The sequence below is a fragment of the Somniosus microcephalus genome, chromosome 6, assembly GCF_052327205.1.
Source record: "Somniosus microcephalus isolate GS21.2 chromosome 6, FLI_Smic_1.0, whole genome shotgun sequence".
Taxonomy (NCBI): domain Eukaryota; kingdom Metazoa; phylum Chordata; class Chondrichthyes; order Squaliformes; family Somniosidae; genus Somniosus; species Somniosus microcephalus.
The window spans coordinates 120,433,695-120,450,418 of record NC_140992.1 but is presented as its reverse complement, the minus strand read 5'-3'; the positions used below and the strand labels follow the sequence as shown (position 1 = coordinate 120,450,418).

General features: G+C 47.4%; 1 protein-coding gene across 1 annotated transcript in view; it reads right to left on the bottom strand.

The window, feature by feature from the left end:
* LOC147116046 (uncharacterized) overlaps positions 1 to 16,724 on the bottom strand; it is a 487,956-nt gene that overhangs the window by 349,738 nt on the left and 121,494 nt on the right. The window contains exons 9-11 of the mRNA XM_085990760.1: positions 13,028 to 13,207; positions 6,214 to 6,348; positions 5,823 to 5,966 (exon numbers count right to left, since the gene is read on the bottom strand). Of these exons, the coding sequence (XP_085846886.1) occupies positions 5,823 to 5,966; positions 6,214 to 6,348; positions 13,028 to 13,207 (459 nt within the window). The remainder of the gene's footprint in view (positions 1 to 5,822; positions 5,967 to 6,213; positions 6,349 to 13,027; positions 13,208 to 16,724) is intronic.

The window sequence follows — 16,724 nt, the reverse complement described above, 5'->3', positions numbered from 1 at the left end:
CTTCAGCTTTCATTGCCGGTGAGAGTTCTAACTGAGTCTGCGTAGAAGGACTCAGGTTAGAAGTCAGACTGTCAGTGTTTGACAGCTTCAAACAGCTGTGAAACACTGATATTTCATCTGTCAAGACGTCTTGACAGATGAAATTTCAGTCTGTGACATCACCTGTTGCCGGGTGGCCCTTAATTGGCCTGCTGAGCCAGCTGGGCGGGCTCAACAAGGTCAATCAAGGGAAAATCGCGTGGATTGGCTGGACGTCGATGTAGGCGGGACTAAAACCCAAAAGTTGCAGTCCTGCCTCCTTCCCGACTGCTGAATGAAAATCCAGCCCAAAGAGTTGACCTCCTGGGCCACTTGCATCCACACAGCTTTCGTCTGCTGGGGAGGCTTCTTCCTCCCTGAGGAAGGGAAGAGCACCTCCTTATTTCCGCTTGCTCCCTCCACCAGAGCTTGCAGGGCAGCATCATCGAACCTTGGTGCAGGCTTTGGCCTACTGCTGGACATATTGGCTGGAGGAATCTATCACAGCAAAGGGCATAAGGTTTGCAGTCTGCAGAAGAAGCAAGGCTGCTTGCAAGTCTCAAATCCAGCAGCACTGATGACGTCATCGGAGGAGACTTTCAGGATAGAAAGACTAATTGGGCCAGGGGTTCCCACATGCTGGAAATCAATTGCCCAATTAGGGGAAAATCACATATTTTTCCCACATCAAATTGGAGTCGGGTGGCTAACACGAAAAACGGCTGACACGCCCCCAGCCCGCACCAATGGCAAAATCTAGCCCTTAGTGTCTGGAGAGAGCATTATACTGAGTTAGCATCAGACCCAACAGTGGGAAAAAGTGGGTTCCATACTGCGTCAGTTAGCAGATGGTAAAGAGGACAGATATAAGTGACATTCTTGCTAAAAAGCTGCTCTAGGCTGGGGGTGAAGATTTGTGATCTTGGAGATCAGGGTTAGGAACTGGCAACTTGTCTTGGAGCTGTTCTTCTGATGCTGCGGAAGAGTATTCTGTTTGAGGTAGTATGTATGAACATATGGGAAAGGATAGGAAAAGACCAGCTGGTTTATCAAGCCTGTCCCATTCCACATGATGCCACCTATTCATAGCATTAAATCCATCCTATCCCCATCCCATCATCTTCCCTGTCCCCTTCCCATAGCCATGCCATTTCCTGAGAGAAGTAAAAGACAGATGGGTCATTAGGCCAATTTAGGAAAAAATATCTGGGAATTTCTCCTCCGATTCCATAGGTGATCAAGCAAGCTTCAGGAGACTACAGTGACTGGTATCACTATCACTGTCAAACCACGTCGTTTCGATAACTCAAGATGTCTTCCACTCACAGGAAATTGTCCAGCTCCCTTTTGAATACTTGCAGCGAATACACACTCATCACAAGTACTGGCAATTTATTACAGAGGTCAATGACTCTCTGCAAAAGGAAGAACTTTCTGACATCTGACCTAACTCTATGCTTTTGTAATGTACTGATACGCCCTAGTCAAATAACTATCCATGTAGACAGAATCTAGTCCCTTTATTATTTTAAAGACATCAATCATATCTTCACCGAATCAAAATGACAATCAAGTGTAAGAAGTCCTAAAGAGAGTCCACCAGCAATACAATATCATGTGTGAATAGGAGCACTGCAATTCTTTCAGAATTGCCCAGAACAGACACTCAGGCCTAGAAATTCAGTAAGGCGCCGCCAGCTTTGCGGCCAGTTACCGCCTAAAGAGGGCTTCTGCGCCAATACAGGAGTTTGCGCTGATATTCAGCGCAGCGGTAATGGCGGTAGTAGCCGTTAGCGCTGCGCCGGCACCGATGACGTCATCGGTGTGCGCAGTGCCCCGGTTCCGCCCCGATACCGGCCCGATCCCCATATTTAGTTGCGGCCGCCTCTTCCGCAGCGGCCGCAAACAGCGATCAGAAAACGGGGCCGTACTGTAGCCTTAGTGGGGCGCTTTAAGGTGGAGGTGCGGCCGGCCGCTTTTTCGGCGGCCGCCTGCCCACACCTCCTTCCCCGGCCTCCTCCACCTCCCCCCCCGCGGCATTGCCGGCTGCTTTCCGGGAACCCGGCACTTCTCCGTGGTGCCGGGCTCCTTTGCCGGCACGATCCAGCGGCGATCTCCCCGTTGCAGGCACCTCCCCCTTAAGAGAAGGAGGAGGCCTGCAGTACCGCAGCCTGCCGCTCCGCAGCGGGTGGCGCAGCGGCGCCTAGAGCGCTGAAATTCAGTTTCAGCGCCCCAAGCGAGGGCGGGCACACCCTGGAATAGCGCCCGGTTCCGACTTGGGGCGCAAAAACTGAATATCTGACGGTCCCAAATGGCTCTGCGCCCAGCGCTAACTTTTGGGCGCTAGCCAGCTGGCGGGGCCATAGTGAATTTCTAGGCCTCAGACTCTAAGGAAATCTTCCTGATGTTTGTCCTAAATTTATCTTTCACAGTGCTGATCCACCTCTTGTCCTCCCATCCCGATCTATCTGAAAGTATTGTTTTGAACTTATTTTAACTACCCTGTTAAGTATTGTACATATCTCTATAAGGACCATTCTGAGATGTCTCTTTCTGAAGCTGAAGAGCCTCAGATGATCATAAAACTCATCAGATCTCTTCCCACTAACCACTGCGATCAGCCACGTCACTGTTCTCTACACTGTTTCGAGAGTTTGGATGTCCCCTTTATGTCATGGTGTACCCAGTACTCTAATTGAAGCCTGATCAGGGCACTGTATAGCATCAACAACAACAAACAACTTGCATTTATATAGTGCCTTTAACATAGTAAAACGTCGCAAGGCGTTTTACAAGAGCATTATCAAACAAAATTTGACACTGAGCTACAGAAGGAGATATTAAGACATGTGACCAAGACCTTGGTCAAAGAGGTAGGTTTTAAGAAGCATTTTAAAGGAGGAGAGAAAGATAGAAAAACTGAGAGGTTTAGGGAGGGAATTCCAGAGCTCAGTGTCAGCCAGTGGCTCAGTGGGTAGCACTCTCACCTCTGAGTCAGAGGTTGTGGGCTCAAGTCCTACTCTAGAGACTTGAGCACAAAAATCTAGGCTGACACTCCAGTGCAGCACTGAGGGAGTGCTGCACTGGCAGAGATGCTGACTTTCAGATGAGATGTCAAACCGAAATCCCGTCTGCCCTCTCAGGTGGATGTAAAAGATCCCATGGCACTATTTTGAAAAAGAGTAGGGGAGTTATTTCCTGGCCAATATTTATCCCTCAATCAACATCACTAAACAGATTATCTGGTCATTATCACATTGCTGTTTGTGGGAACTTGCTCTGCGCAAATTGGCTGCCACGTTCCTTCATTACAACAGTGACAGCATTTCAAAAAGCACTTCATTGGCTGTAAAGCACTTTGGGATATCTGATGTTCGTGAAAGGTGCTATTTAAGTGCAAGTCTTTCTTTCTAGGCAGCTGAAGGCACGGCCAACAATGGTGGAACGATGAAAATCGGGGATGCACAAGAGGCCAGAATTGGAGGAGCCCAGCATAAACTCAATAGATTCGATAATATAACACAACATCCTATTTACCTTATTTATTGTGACATGGTAAATGACAGGTCAACTAACACCACTAGGTCTCTTTCAACTACCTCCTTGGAAAGTTTTTCCCACCCATGGAGAGCATGAATCTCCTATTTTTACCTCCCATATGTGGTACCTTGAATTTGTTCACATTGAATTTAATTTGCTGCTGATCAGTCCGGATGCAAAGCCTGTTGAGACCTCTATAAGATCTTGGCTGCCTCCTTGGAGTCCATGGTTCTCTCTGCTGTGGTGACATTTGCAAATTAATCTATCTTGCATTTGAAACTGTGATTCCAGGTCATTTATGTACATCAGTAACAATAAAGATCCCAGCACCGACCCACCTACCAAGGCTCATTTATCAAATGCCTAATAACCAACAAAAGACCATCCTTCTGAAGGATCTCCTTGAAGTCAAATTTTCTATACCCTTAACAATCTTATATGAGATCTCCTCTCAGATGCCCCCATTCTGGGCTGAAAATCCAAGTTTCTCCAGTCTTTTCTTGTAACTCAGGCCTCTGACACAAGGGATCTGTCTCATGACTTCTCTATGCTGCTTACAACCAATTTAATGTCAGTTATTTCTTGGTGACCAGAACTGGATGCAGGATTCAAGGAGCGATCTGACCAGAGCACGACAGAGTTTGATCGCTATCTCCTCTGACTTGTATTCTACTGTCTTGGCTGTGTAGTTCAAGATCCTATTGACTTTATTGATTGTTACTCTGTATTGGTTGGGCATGTTTAACATCGAATCTACTAAGAGTCCAAGGTCTCTTTCAGCTTCATCCTTAGCTATTTCAACATTGTCATGGAGTAGGCATGTTGTTACATGTTTCCTTCCTATGTGTGGCACTTTACATTTGTGCATTAGATTTCATCTGCCATTGTTCTGCCCATTCACATATCTTGTCCAACTCAATCTGTAATTTCTCAGTTGTCTCTTCAATCCCACTTCCCCCAATTCCTTTTTAAAAGAATTTACGGACTCTGCTTCAACAAATATTTGTGGCAAAGAATTTCAGATTCTACCTATCTTCTGTGGAAAGAAATTGTTTCTAACTTCTCCTTTAATTCATTGTGATTATTTTAAATTTGTGCCCTCTCATTTCTGTCTCGCTGACTAGTGGAAACAACTATTTATCTTATTTATCACTATTTTCTACATTACAACAGTGACAACACTTCAAAAGTACTTCATTGGCTATGAGGCACTTTGGGACATTCTGAGGTCATGAAAAGTGCTATATAAATGCAAGTCATTCTTTCTTTCTAATAAACCCTTCATAATCAAGAAGACCTCAGCTGGATTTTAACTGCCAACGGGTTTCTGTCTTCTGTCCCTGGTTGGCCTGGCTTCCCCGCTCAGGCCCGAGTTAAAATTGCAGTCGGATCCCTGTTGGCTTTGTGCAGGTGTTCTTGCCACCTGCTCAGTAGAGCAGGTTAAAATTACAGATGGCTAAATCTTGGCGGCTTTAAGGTGGGTAAGTAAATCGAGATTTTAACTGCCTATATGCTCAGTTTCCACTGGGCGGGTAGGGTTTAAATCACCCCTTCTATCGGGTCACCCCTTAAACTACTCAACTCTAGTGAAAAAAGCATAACTTTGAAAATCTCTCTTCGTAATTGTAGCTCTTCATCCCTGATAACATCCTAATGAACCTCAACTGCCCCTTTTCCATAGTTTTTATATCCTTCCTGCAATGGACTGCCCAAAAAAGACAGAATACTCCAACCACCACCTAACTAAAGTCTTGTATAAGATGAATATGCTTTTGTATTCGGCACCTCTTGTTACAAAACCAAGGGTTCGAGTTTCCTTCTTTATGGTCTTTATCTACCTGCACTGTCACCTTTTCACCTTTAATGACCTATGTAATCACACACCAAAAGCCCTCTGCTCTTCGACTCCATTTAACACCTTTCCATTTAAAGGTGTACTTCCTCACCCCACTCTTACTGCCAAAATACATTTTTCTGGTGTAGACCTCCTTTAGCTTCAGGTGGATGGGTCACATCGCATCTTCAATTCAACTCTTTGCTTATACTGAATATTTCCAATATTTAAGTCTGCCTCTCCCCTCTTGGTTTAAACTGTGGGGGTTATGAATGGGCTTTCCACGAGACGTTGTTCACCTCAGACTCATGTGACATTCCGTGTGTCACTGTAGTGCAGTCGTTGAGAGGAAACCAGAATCGCTAGGAACCCATTCAATCACACACAACTCTGACTCTAAGGAGGTGAAACAGGTAACCTTTGAACCCACCTCCCTGAGAGACACTTCTCTCTGATGGGTCAAGTCTTTAAGCTGCATATTGAGACCCTTGATCTCTCGCTCATGGGTGGCCACTGCTTCCTCAAACTGGGCTCGGAAAGTCTTCAGGTCAGCGTTTATGTTGTTAATGGTGTTCTGGACAAAAGGAGATGGTACAAAAGATTAGTTCTTGTCTTATTCATCATAGAAATATCTCTAAGTATGGGATCTGCATCCCATACCATGAATTGGTTTCTGTAAATTGTACAACTTGTGTAAATGTCACTTGCAGGTCTCTATACAATATGGTCTTGGGTGATTACACAGCCTGCCTTGGCATCAATATTAACTCATTAAAAAAAATAGCAATGTGCCTGAAAGCACATGATAGGTTGATTGTCACCTTGTCCTGCTCCTGTCGACTGTGTAACTCTCGTTTCAGCCGATCGATCTCCATGTTCGCATTGCCAAGTTCACGCTGGCTGTGGCCGAGTTTTTCGGACAGGACATTTTTCTCCGACTCTTTGAGACACAAGGCCTTGAAAAGAAAGAAATTTGCTCAAGTGGTTGTAAGAAGCCGGATTCAAAGGGCAGGCTGATGGCTGCCAAAGAAAGAGAATGAAGAATTCAACATAAAGTTAAGGAGCATCTGGTACAATTGACGATTGGGCTTTTGTAATTGTCCAGACAGGTCACATTGTGCAAATGGCATCACCTGCAACACTGATGGATGGACAGCAACTCAGCAGCTCCTGCCAAACAAGTGAAACTTCATCAATCCAACAATGTTATCAGATGGTAATTCTATCATCAGTCATGTTATTCTTGCTTTTAACTTACTTATAATTGTAGCCAGAGAATCACCTGCAATGGCTTCCCTTGCCACTCCTGCATCGTTATCTCTGGTGTCCCCCAAGGATCTATACTTGGCCCCCTCCTATTTCTCATCTACATGCTGTCCCTCAGTGACATCATCCAAAAGCACTGTGTCACTGATGACACCCAGCTCTACCTCACCACCACTTCACTCGACCCATCCAATGTCTCTAAATTGTCAGACTGACTGTCCGACATCCAGTAGTGGATGAGCAAACATTTTCTCCAATTAAATATTAGGAAGACCGAAGCCATTGTCTTCGGTCCCCGCCACAAATTCCATTCCCTAGCCACCGACTCCATCCCTCTCCCTAGTATCTGTCTGAGCCTGAACCAGCCTGTTCACAAACTGTTGAGTGGCCTGCAGCCAGCGCAGGAGGAAAGGATAGCGCAGGTACCAGCTCCCCAGAGGCCAAGATCGCACACGAATTTTGCTGCACAAGACTCAGATGAGGACTTTAATGGGATGGTCTACAGAAGAAGGCTGATGGGTATGCACAATAAAATGCTTGGTGCATTGGCAGGCCTGCCAGAAAGGTTGAGTGCAATGTCAAGGAGCATGGAGGAGTCCAGCACCAACCTTGCACAGGGCTTTGCCCAGAGCTTGGAGCCCATGATTTCCAGTATGGAAGTGATGGGCAACTCCATGAGCGCACTTGTGGACCCAACCATGATGCGTCTGATGGGTGATGTCTCAGCTTCCATTACAGCAGAAGCAGAGGCGACCTAACGTCTGAGTGCTGCAGTGGAAACTCTGACTGAAGTCATGCAAGTGCAGCAAGCAGACTGCTGCCATCATGGCTGCAGTTACCTGTGTTGAAAGGGGCTTGCAGGGTCTCACAGCAGTCCAGCAATCTCTCCTCCAACAGATTATTAGGATTGCTGAGGTGCCACCCTGGGGGAGTGGCAGTAGCTCCGTGGAGCACGAACCTGCTGCCCTCTCTCAGGATGACAACATTCGTCCTTCCACTACTGTCACTCCACCAGTGCCCTTGCTGTTGCCTGTCAGCCAGCCAGCCCGGACTGCTGCTGCCAATGCCGAGGTGGTGCAGTCTAAAACCGGGCCTTCTCGGCCCAGAGCCGCTCGAGGTTGTCCTGCAAGACCATCTGCAGGCTCCCCCACTGAATGTCAGCAGGCTTCCACCAGCCATGCTGCAACCACTGGGGTAGCACTGCATAGGAGCACTAGAACAGGCAAAGGCACATGGAAGACAGGCACTAAGGGAATGCACAAGGGTGATTAGTTGACTTTGTTATGCAATATTGGATGGATTGATGTATAATGTTGGTTTGGAATGTTTGTTTTGTGGTGGCTTTTATTATAGCATTGTGGTCAAGAGGATGCTGTGCTGGTCTGTATGATGTGGGACTGTGGGTGAATGGGGATTTCGGGTTGTGTTCACTGGTACCGCAGTCAGATCAGTTGATCACGGGCTGCCCAGCCAGAAAGGGGCTGTCTGGGTTGCCGCCTCCCTTCCTCCTCTTCCTCCTCCTCCTCCTCCTCCTCCACCTCAGCTCTTCACTATATACCTGGCGGCAATGGCTGTGCCCTCATGATAGTGATGTTGTGCAGCATGCAGCAGACTTCCACAAATCTTGAGACCCACTCTGGTGAGTACTGCAGGGCTCCTCCAGAGCAGTCCAGGCAGCGGAAGCATTGTTTAAGGATCCCAATGATCTGCTTGATCAAATTCCCTGTGGCACCATGGCTTCCGTTATATGCATGCTGTCCACGTGTGGTTGAGTTGCGCACCGGAGTCATGAGCCAGGTGGTCAGCAAATAGCCCTTATTACCCAGTAGCTACCCTCTGGTTTGTCGTGGTGGCTGAAAAGCGGATGACACAGCGGACTTCCACAGAATGAAGGCTTCATGGCTGCTACCAGGATACCGAGCATTTGCTTGCATGATGTACTGAGTATGGTCGCACACCAGCTGGACATTGAGGACATGGAATCCCTTCTGGTTTCGGTACATCTCCGAGTTCACATGTGGCACCCACAAAGCAACATGTATGCAGTCAATGGCATCCTGCACCATGGGAAAACCTGCTATCCCGGTGAAGCCACATGCTCGCTCCGTCTGCTTCTCTCTGGCAAGAGAGAACAAAATGTATTCATCTCTCTTTTCATACAGAGCCTTAGCGATCTTCCTTATGCAACGGTGAACATCGAACTGGGAGATGTTGCAAATGTCACCTGCTCCAGCCTGGAAGGAGCCCAACATATAAAAATTCATGGCCACGCTCACCTTCACAGCCACTGGCAATGGCGTTCTCACCCTGCTCCCTTCTCTGAGGCTGCAGGTATGCCTGCAACAGGTGGCAGATTTCAGTGAGTACCGCCTTAGTGAAGTATAGATACCACATGCACTGTTCCCTGCTGAGGTTGAGATAGGAGAAGTGCTCTCTGAAGACCCTGGGTGGATATGGCCTCCTGTTGAGAGTTCTTCTCCCCATTCTCCTTCTTCCAGCAGCTTGTCCTCCTCTGTGTCGCTTCTGCTCATTCTCCCTATCATGCAGCACCCATGTTTAGGAGCAACTGGTCTGAACAGAAGCCTATAAATAACCTGTCACACCACTTCCTTGAGACTTCAGCAACTTCAAATAAGACACCAAACCAAGAAACATCTCTACAAGCTCACCAAGAGCCAGTAGAAATCAATCAGCAACTGACCTGAAAACAGGTCATGATCCCTTTAAATAGCGCTGGTGGGGTGTCCTTCCTGCTGCTGAACACATGTTCAGCTGTGCTTGTTTAAGAGAGGGCATTGGCTGCAGCATTGAGGTCGAAAATGGAAGCGCTGGCGTTAAATCAGCATTACACGCTATCGTCACATTCTGCACACTCTGCATAGTTCCAGTGTACAGTCTCAGCGCCCACGCTAGTGACATCACCAAAATGGCATCCAGCAGGCCCGCACCAGAAGAGTGCGCGCACGGTGTGGACGCCATTTTGGGCACAAAACGACACCCGTAACACCAAAAAAACGGGTGAAACAGAGCCGAATTTCTTGGCCTAAGTGTTTAATTTACTGTGGAATATTCCTTTAAGGGGCACTGCTCAAAACAAAAAAAATAACGGCCCAGAAATTCGGGTCGGGGGCTTCCCGCGGGTGCAAGCCCCCGACCTGCACTTACCTAGCGCGCCGGCCGTTGAGCTGTGGGCCCCCGTGGAATTCCGATCCGGGGCCTGGTCCAGCTGCCGGCACGCAGTGCTTGCGTATCCCAGGGGCGCAGTTAGTTCGATGCGTCCCCTGGCATCATGTGGGCCATGGGGAGCCAATCGGAGCAGGGAATGCTCCATTCATAAGTCTGACAGGAAGACCTGTCAAAACTTAGAAATACTACGGGCCCCATAACATCACTAAATCTTCAAATAAATTTTTTAAAAACATCACATTTTTAAATAAACTATAAATTACATGAAATAACTATTTTAAACAATAATTTAAATTTTTGAAAAAAATAATTTTATTTTCTAACGGGGCTAAAAATAAACTTACCTTTCTTTAAAGTATTTAAAAATAATAAACCTGTGGAAAAAATGTTTAAATTTTAATTAATTCACCACTTACCTTGTAAAAAGCAGGCCTTACGACTGCTTTTTAAATGTCTAACTTCTGGAGATTTACCCTCCCGGGAAAACCTGTAAAAGAACCTAAGTTCGCTGCGCACGCGCCGCCTCTCCTGCGCACACGTTCGACCTCTGAACCCCTGCTTTCAGGGGAACGGAAGTGCCGGTTTCCCACGCATGCGCAGTGCATGCAGGAAACCGGCACTTCCATTGGGCTTACGGGTGAGTACCCCATGCGTACTCACCCATGGAGACCCGAATTACTGGGCCAACAATTCACACAAGAGCCGGAAGAATGATCATCTGACAGGCGATTAAATTAAACTGGAATTAAAGTGTTATATTTACAATGGAAACTGCAGGCTTGGTTCCTAATTATTTTGTCTGGGGTCAATTAAAGTGCAGCAGTGGACTCAATTAAATAATATCCGCCAGCACACACATGGAGCTGCTTTGTTACAGAGATGAATTACCCAACTGCCAGCAAACAAGCAGGTGTAGTTCAGAAGCCAAGTGTCAGTAGGATGCTTTACCTATTGGAGGACACTTCACCTGGAATGCTTATGCACAGCTCTTGGTAGGTACCAGATCAACCCGCTACCTTCCATTCAGTGGCCGAGCAAGCTGGCAGAAGGCAGCTACCAGGACTCTGCCAAAACCAATCTGCAGCCAACTGTAATTAAACGAGCAGCCAGAGTGACTCCTTCCTAATTCCCCTCTTTTACTATGTGGAAATATGTGGTCTTCTCTCCTTTAACCCTCCATAATGTGTGTACTATCCTCTATGTAATGTGTGCAACATCACTTCAATCCTTAGAGCATTTCCTTTGTAGAGTAATATAGCCCTATCACTTCAATCCCATGGGGTATCCCCATGTACTGTGTGTTATATAACGCCATAGCCTAATCCCATGGAGTATCCCTATGTACTGTGTGTTATATAATGCCATAGCCTAATCCCATGGAGTATCCCTATGTACTGTGTGTTATATAACGCCATAGCCTAATCCCATGGAGTATCCCTATGTACTGTGTGTTATATAACGCCATAGCCTAATCCCATGGAGTATCCCTATGTACTGTGTGTTATATAACACCATAGTCTAATCCCATGGAGTATCCCTATGTACTGTGTGTTATATAATGCCATAGTCTAATCCCATGGAGTATCTCTATGTACTGTGTGTTATATAATGCCATAGTCTAATCCCATGGAGTATTCCTATGTACTGTGTGTTATATAATCCCATAGTCTAATCCCATGGAGTATCCCTATGTACTGTGTGTTATATAACGCCATAGTCTAATCCCATGGAGTATCCCTATGTACTGTTTGTTATATAATCCCATAGTCTAATCCCATGGAGTATTCCTATGTACTGTGTGTTATATAATCCCATAGTCTAATCCCATGGAGTATCCCTATGTACTGTGTGTTATATAACGCCATAGTCTAATCCCATGGAGTATTCCTATGTACTGTGTGTTATATAATCCCATAGTCTAATCCCATGGAGTATCTCTATGTACTGTGTGTTATATAATGCCATAGTCTAATCCCATGGAGTATTCCTATGTACTGTGTGTTATATAATCCCATAGTCTAATCCCATGGAGTATCCCTATGTACTGTGTGTTATATAACGCCATAGTCTAATCCCATGGAGTGTTCCTATGTACTCTGTGTTATATAATGCCATAGTCTAATCCCATGGAGTATTCCTATGTACTGTGTGTTATATAATCCCATAGTCTAATCCCATGGAGTATCCCTATGTACTGTGTGTTATATAACGCCATAGCCTAATCCCATGGAGTATCCCTATGTACTGTGTGTTATATAACGCCATAGCCTAATCCCATGGAGTATCCCTATGTACTGTGTGTTATATAACGCCATAGTCTAATCCCATGGAGTGTTCCTATGTACTGTGTGTTATATAATGCCATAGTCTAATCCCATGGAGTATTCCTATGTACTGTGTGTTATATAATCCCATAGTCTAATCCCATGGAGTATCCCTATGTACTGTGTGTTATATAACGCCATAGCCTAATCCCATGGAGTATCCCTATGTACTGTGTGTTATATAACGCCATAGCCTAATCCCATGGAGTATCCCTATGTACTGTGTGTTATATAACGCCATAGTCTAATCCCATGGAGTATCTCTATGTACTGTGTGTTATATAATGCCATAGTCTAATCCCATGGAGTATTCCTATGTACTGTGTGTTATATAATCCCATAGTCTAATCCCATGGAGTATCCCTATGTACTGTGTGTTATATAACGCCATAGTCTAATCCCATGGAGTATCCCTATGTACTGTTTGTTATATAATCCCATAGTCTAATCCCATGGAGTATTCCTATGTACTGTGTGTTATATAATCCCATAGTCTAATCCCATGGAGTATCCCTATGTACTGTGTGTTATATAACGCCATAGTCTAATCCCATGGAGTGTTCCTATGTACTGTGTGTTATATAATGCCATAGTCTAATCCCATGGAGTATTCCTATGTACTGTGTGTTATATAATCCCATAGTCTAATCCCATGGAGTATCCCTATGTACTGTGTGTTATATAACGCCATAGTCTAATCCCATGGAGTATCCCTATGTACTGTGTGTTATATAACACCATAGTCTAATCCCATGGAGTATCCCTATGTACTGTGTGTTATATAATGCCATAGTCTAATCCCATGCAGCATCTTGTAGTTTGCATTACGATCCTTAAAGAAACAACATTTGATCTTTACCTGCTGTTTCTTGCTCTCTGCCTGGATCAGACTCTCATCCCGCTCTTTTTGTAAACCGAGGATCTCTTCATTTAGCTCCTCTTTCTCTTCCTCGAAGTGTGTGACTAGGTCTTCACGTTCCTGCTGAAGGCGTTGGATTGCCTCATCCTTTTCTTCTGTCAGCTCAAGGCGCAGGCTCTCCTGTGGACACAAAGGGGGAAAAATTCAGTATTGCCCCGTTTGGGGCGTGATTATCGGCCATGTGCAAAGTTTAGCGCCTGGCGCTAATTATCGGTTCCGACGGCAAACTTGGCTTTTATCGCCCCTGGGGGTGATTGCAGCGCTAAATCAGGCGCTGCACACCTCTCGTAAGGCGCAAAGGCCGAGGAGCGAGGCGCTAACTCAGAGCGCGGGTGCAGCACAGGTGCTGTCAGTTGGGGATGGAACACAGACACACTGGCGCCGGACAGTTCTTAAAGGGGAGGGTCGATCTTGCTCTCCAGCCACACCCTGCTCATTGGAGCCTTGAATCTCAGCCTGGAGAGACCTGTGCCTAAATCTTGCAGCCAAGGACTATGGAGAGGGCCAAGGAGCGAGCACAGCACTTCAGCGAATGGGCCTTGGAGGCTCTGGTTGGCGCGGTGGAGCGCAGAAGATCAATACTGTACCCAGAGAGTGGCAGGAGGCCTTTGCCGCGCGATTACAGAAGAGTGTGGAGGGAGGTGGCACAGAGCGTCTCCTCCAGGAGCATGGTGCCCAGAACCCGTATACAATGTAGAAAAAAGTTCAATGACCTCACTCGGGTCGTCAGGGTGAGTGGCTTTTTTTCAATACCTCTCCATCCCTCCATCTCAACCTCACTCTATGGCCAGAGCGTCTTAAAACCCCAATGCCCAACACTCATCCAACACCTATGGCCCTCTCATGAAACACACACTCACATTCCACACTTTGCATACAGTAAGGGCTATTCACCTATGGGAGGCACATCAGGCAAGATCATGGCTGCATACAGTAAGGGCTATTCACCTATGGGAGGCACATTGGACAAGACCATGGCTGTATATTTACTCAGACGCCGTCCTTTTTCTTGCAGGCCAAGCTATCTCATAATAGGAGACAGCAGCAATGGACGGGTGGAGGGCGGCCTCAGCTGCAACCCCTCAGCGATCTTGAGGAGCGCGTCCACAGGATTGTGGCAAGCCGGGTGATTGGTCCCGTCGCCACTGGAGAGGCCAACCCCGTTCTGGACAGCAATGGTAAGGTCATCCCCTTTTTGTCCTCTCTCCTTCCACTTGTCCCTCAGAACAACAGCCTTTGACACTTTCAATCCAACTTCCTAAATTGCTGAAATAACAGCAGAAAATGCTGGAAAAACTCAGCAGGCCAGGCAACATCCATGGAGAGAGAAATAGAGTCAATGTTTCAGGTCGAAACCCTTCTCTCTCCACGGATGCTGCCTGGCCTGCTGAGTTTTTCCAGCATTTTCCGCAGTATTTTGCTATCTTACTAAATCGCTGCACTCATTCCTCCCTTACTGCCGCCCCTGTCCTCACGCTAAAGCCACTCTTGTACCTCCCTGCTTTCAGATGGTGATTCACCAGCTGAGGAGATGGGCCCTCAAGCTGCCACTGGGAGTGAAGCTGCAGGTGAGGAGGAAGATGAAGCCGGAGTATTAGTGCCACCCTCTCCCGAGGAAGCCCCTGTCCACACTGGGAACACGCCTTCCCTGGAGGGGAGCCGGGGGGAATGGTCTGATGAGGGTGAAGCTCCAGGACCCAGCGGACTACAGCAATGCGATGGGGGTAGGGAAGCTCGGGGGCCTTCTCTCCGGAGAGAGAGTATGCCAGCGAGTCCTACTGCACTGGATGCAGAGGAGGAGCGGCTGATCACTGAAATGAACACCCAGGCAGTGGACATGCACACTGAGCTCATGGGTGCAGTGGGAAGGGTGCCTGAATCCATTGAATCATTGGCAAGGAGTGTGGAGCACTTCGCTGTAGCACAGGCGGATGCCACACAAATGTTTAGTGCTGCATTTCAGTCACTGGCTGCCATGACCCCATCTCTGACTGCTCTGATGCAGACTCAGATTGAGGCCACGCAAGCACTGACTGCTGCCATCCTCGCTGGTTCGAACACATTTCCCCGGGGCTCTCACCGCGCCGCAGCAGGCCAGCAATCTGTGCTCCAGCAGATTGCTCCGGATGCTGAAGTGATGCCCCGTAGGAGTGCCAGTGTGTCGGTCGAGCAGGGAGTTGCTGTCCTCTCTCAAGATGACAGCATTCCTGCTGCCACCACTGTCACTACTCCACTGTACTTGCCACCGCCTGTAGGACAGACTGCTGCCGCCCATGCAGAGTTGGTGCAGTCTGCAGCCAGGCCCTCCAGGCCCAGAGCTGGTCGAGGCCGTCCTTCAAGGGCATCTGCAGTCTCAGGTTCTGACAATCAGCAGCCTTTCACCAGCCTTGCTGCAGCCACTGGGGTCCCATTACGGAGGAGCAGTAGGGTGGGAAGGGGGGAAGTGCGCAAGGGAAGGAGATCACCCTCGAAGGGCAAAAAGTAGGAGGTATGACAAAATGTTGTTCATTTTTTTTATTAAAGGCCGAGGTTCGTGGTCAAACTTTTGTTTAGTGTTTTGGACATTATCTCCAGGTTGTGAGAACCAGTTATGTTAATGACTGTTTTTTTGTGTTTCTTTCTATTAGTTTGTCATGAGGAAATGACACATAGAGTTTGTAAAATAAATAAGTTTTTGTATTCAAAATGTAAATTTTTGGTCTTTGCAATCATTGCTGCCTTGGCCGGCTTAGGGGTTGCGGATTGGTTTCATTCATGTTGTTCTCAATGGCAGAAGCCATTTCCTCAGCAGGAGCCTAGAAGCGACTTGCTATCAGCCGTTGACGGACAGCCCTTCCAGTTTCTACATTGTGGGCCTCCCTCCCGCCTTGGTGCTACTGATGATCATCCTCCTCCTCTTCCTCCTCCTCCTCTGGTGGTGTTCCAAGGCCTGGTGGCATTGGCTAGGTCCTTAGGATTGCCAGGTTATGCAGCATGCAGCACACAACACCGAAGTGGGAGACTCGCTCAGGCGAGTATTGCAGGGCTCCTCCAGAATGGTCCAGACAGCGGAACCATTGCTTGAGCATGCCGATTGTGTGCTCAATGATGTTCCTGGTAGCTTGATGGCTCTCGTTGTACCGCAGCTCAGCAGGGGTGTTGGGCGTACGGAGTGGTGTCATCAGCCAGGTGCACAGTGGATATCCCTTGTCCCTGAGAAGCCAACCACCTGGGTGATGCGATGCCTGGAGAAGTTCTGCCACAGTAGTCTGGCGCAGGATGTATGCATCGTGGCTGCTGCCAGGAGCAGGCATTGACAGCGAGTAACAGCTGTCTGTGGTCACAGACCAACTGCACGTTTAAGGAATGGAAGCCTTTCAGTTGCGGAAATCCTATGCATTCTCATGTGAGCACGGAAAGCCACATTCATGCAGTGAATGGCGCCCTGCACAATGGGGAAGCACGCTATCCTCGCAAAGCCCATAGCACGTTCATGCTGCTTCGCCAGAGTCATGGGGAAAGAGATGTACTCTCGTCTCCTTTTACAGAGGGCATTTGTGACCTGACGGATGCAGCAATGGACCGTGAACTGGGAGATATTGGCGATGTCCCCAGTAGCTGATTGAAATGAGCTGGTGGCATAAAAGTTGATAGTCAC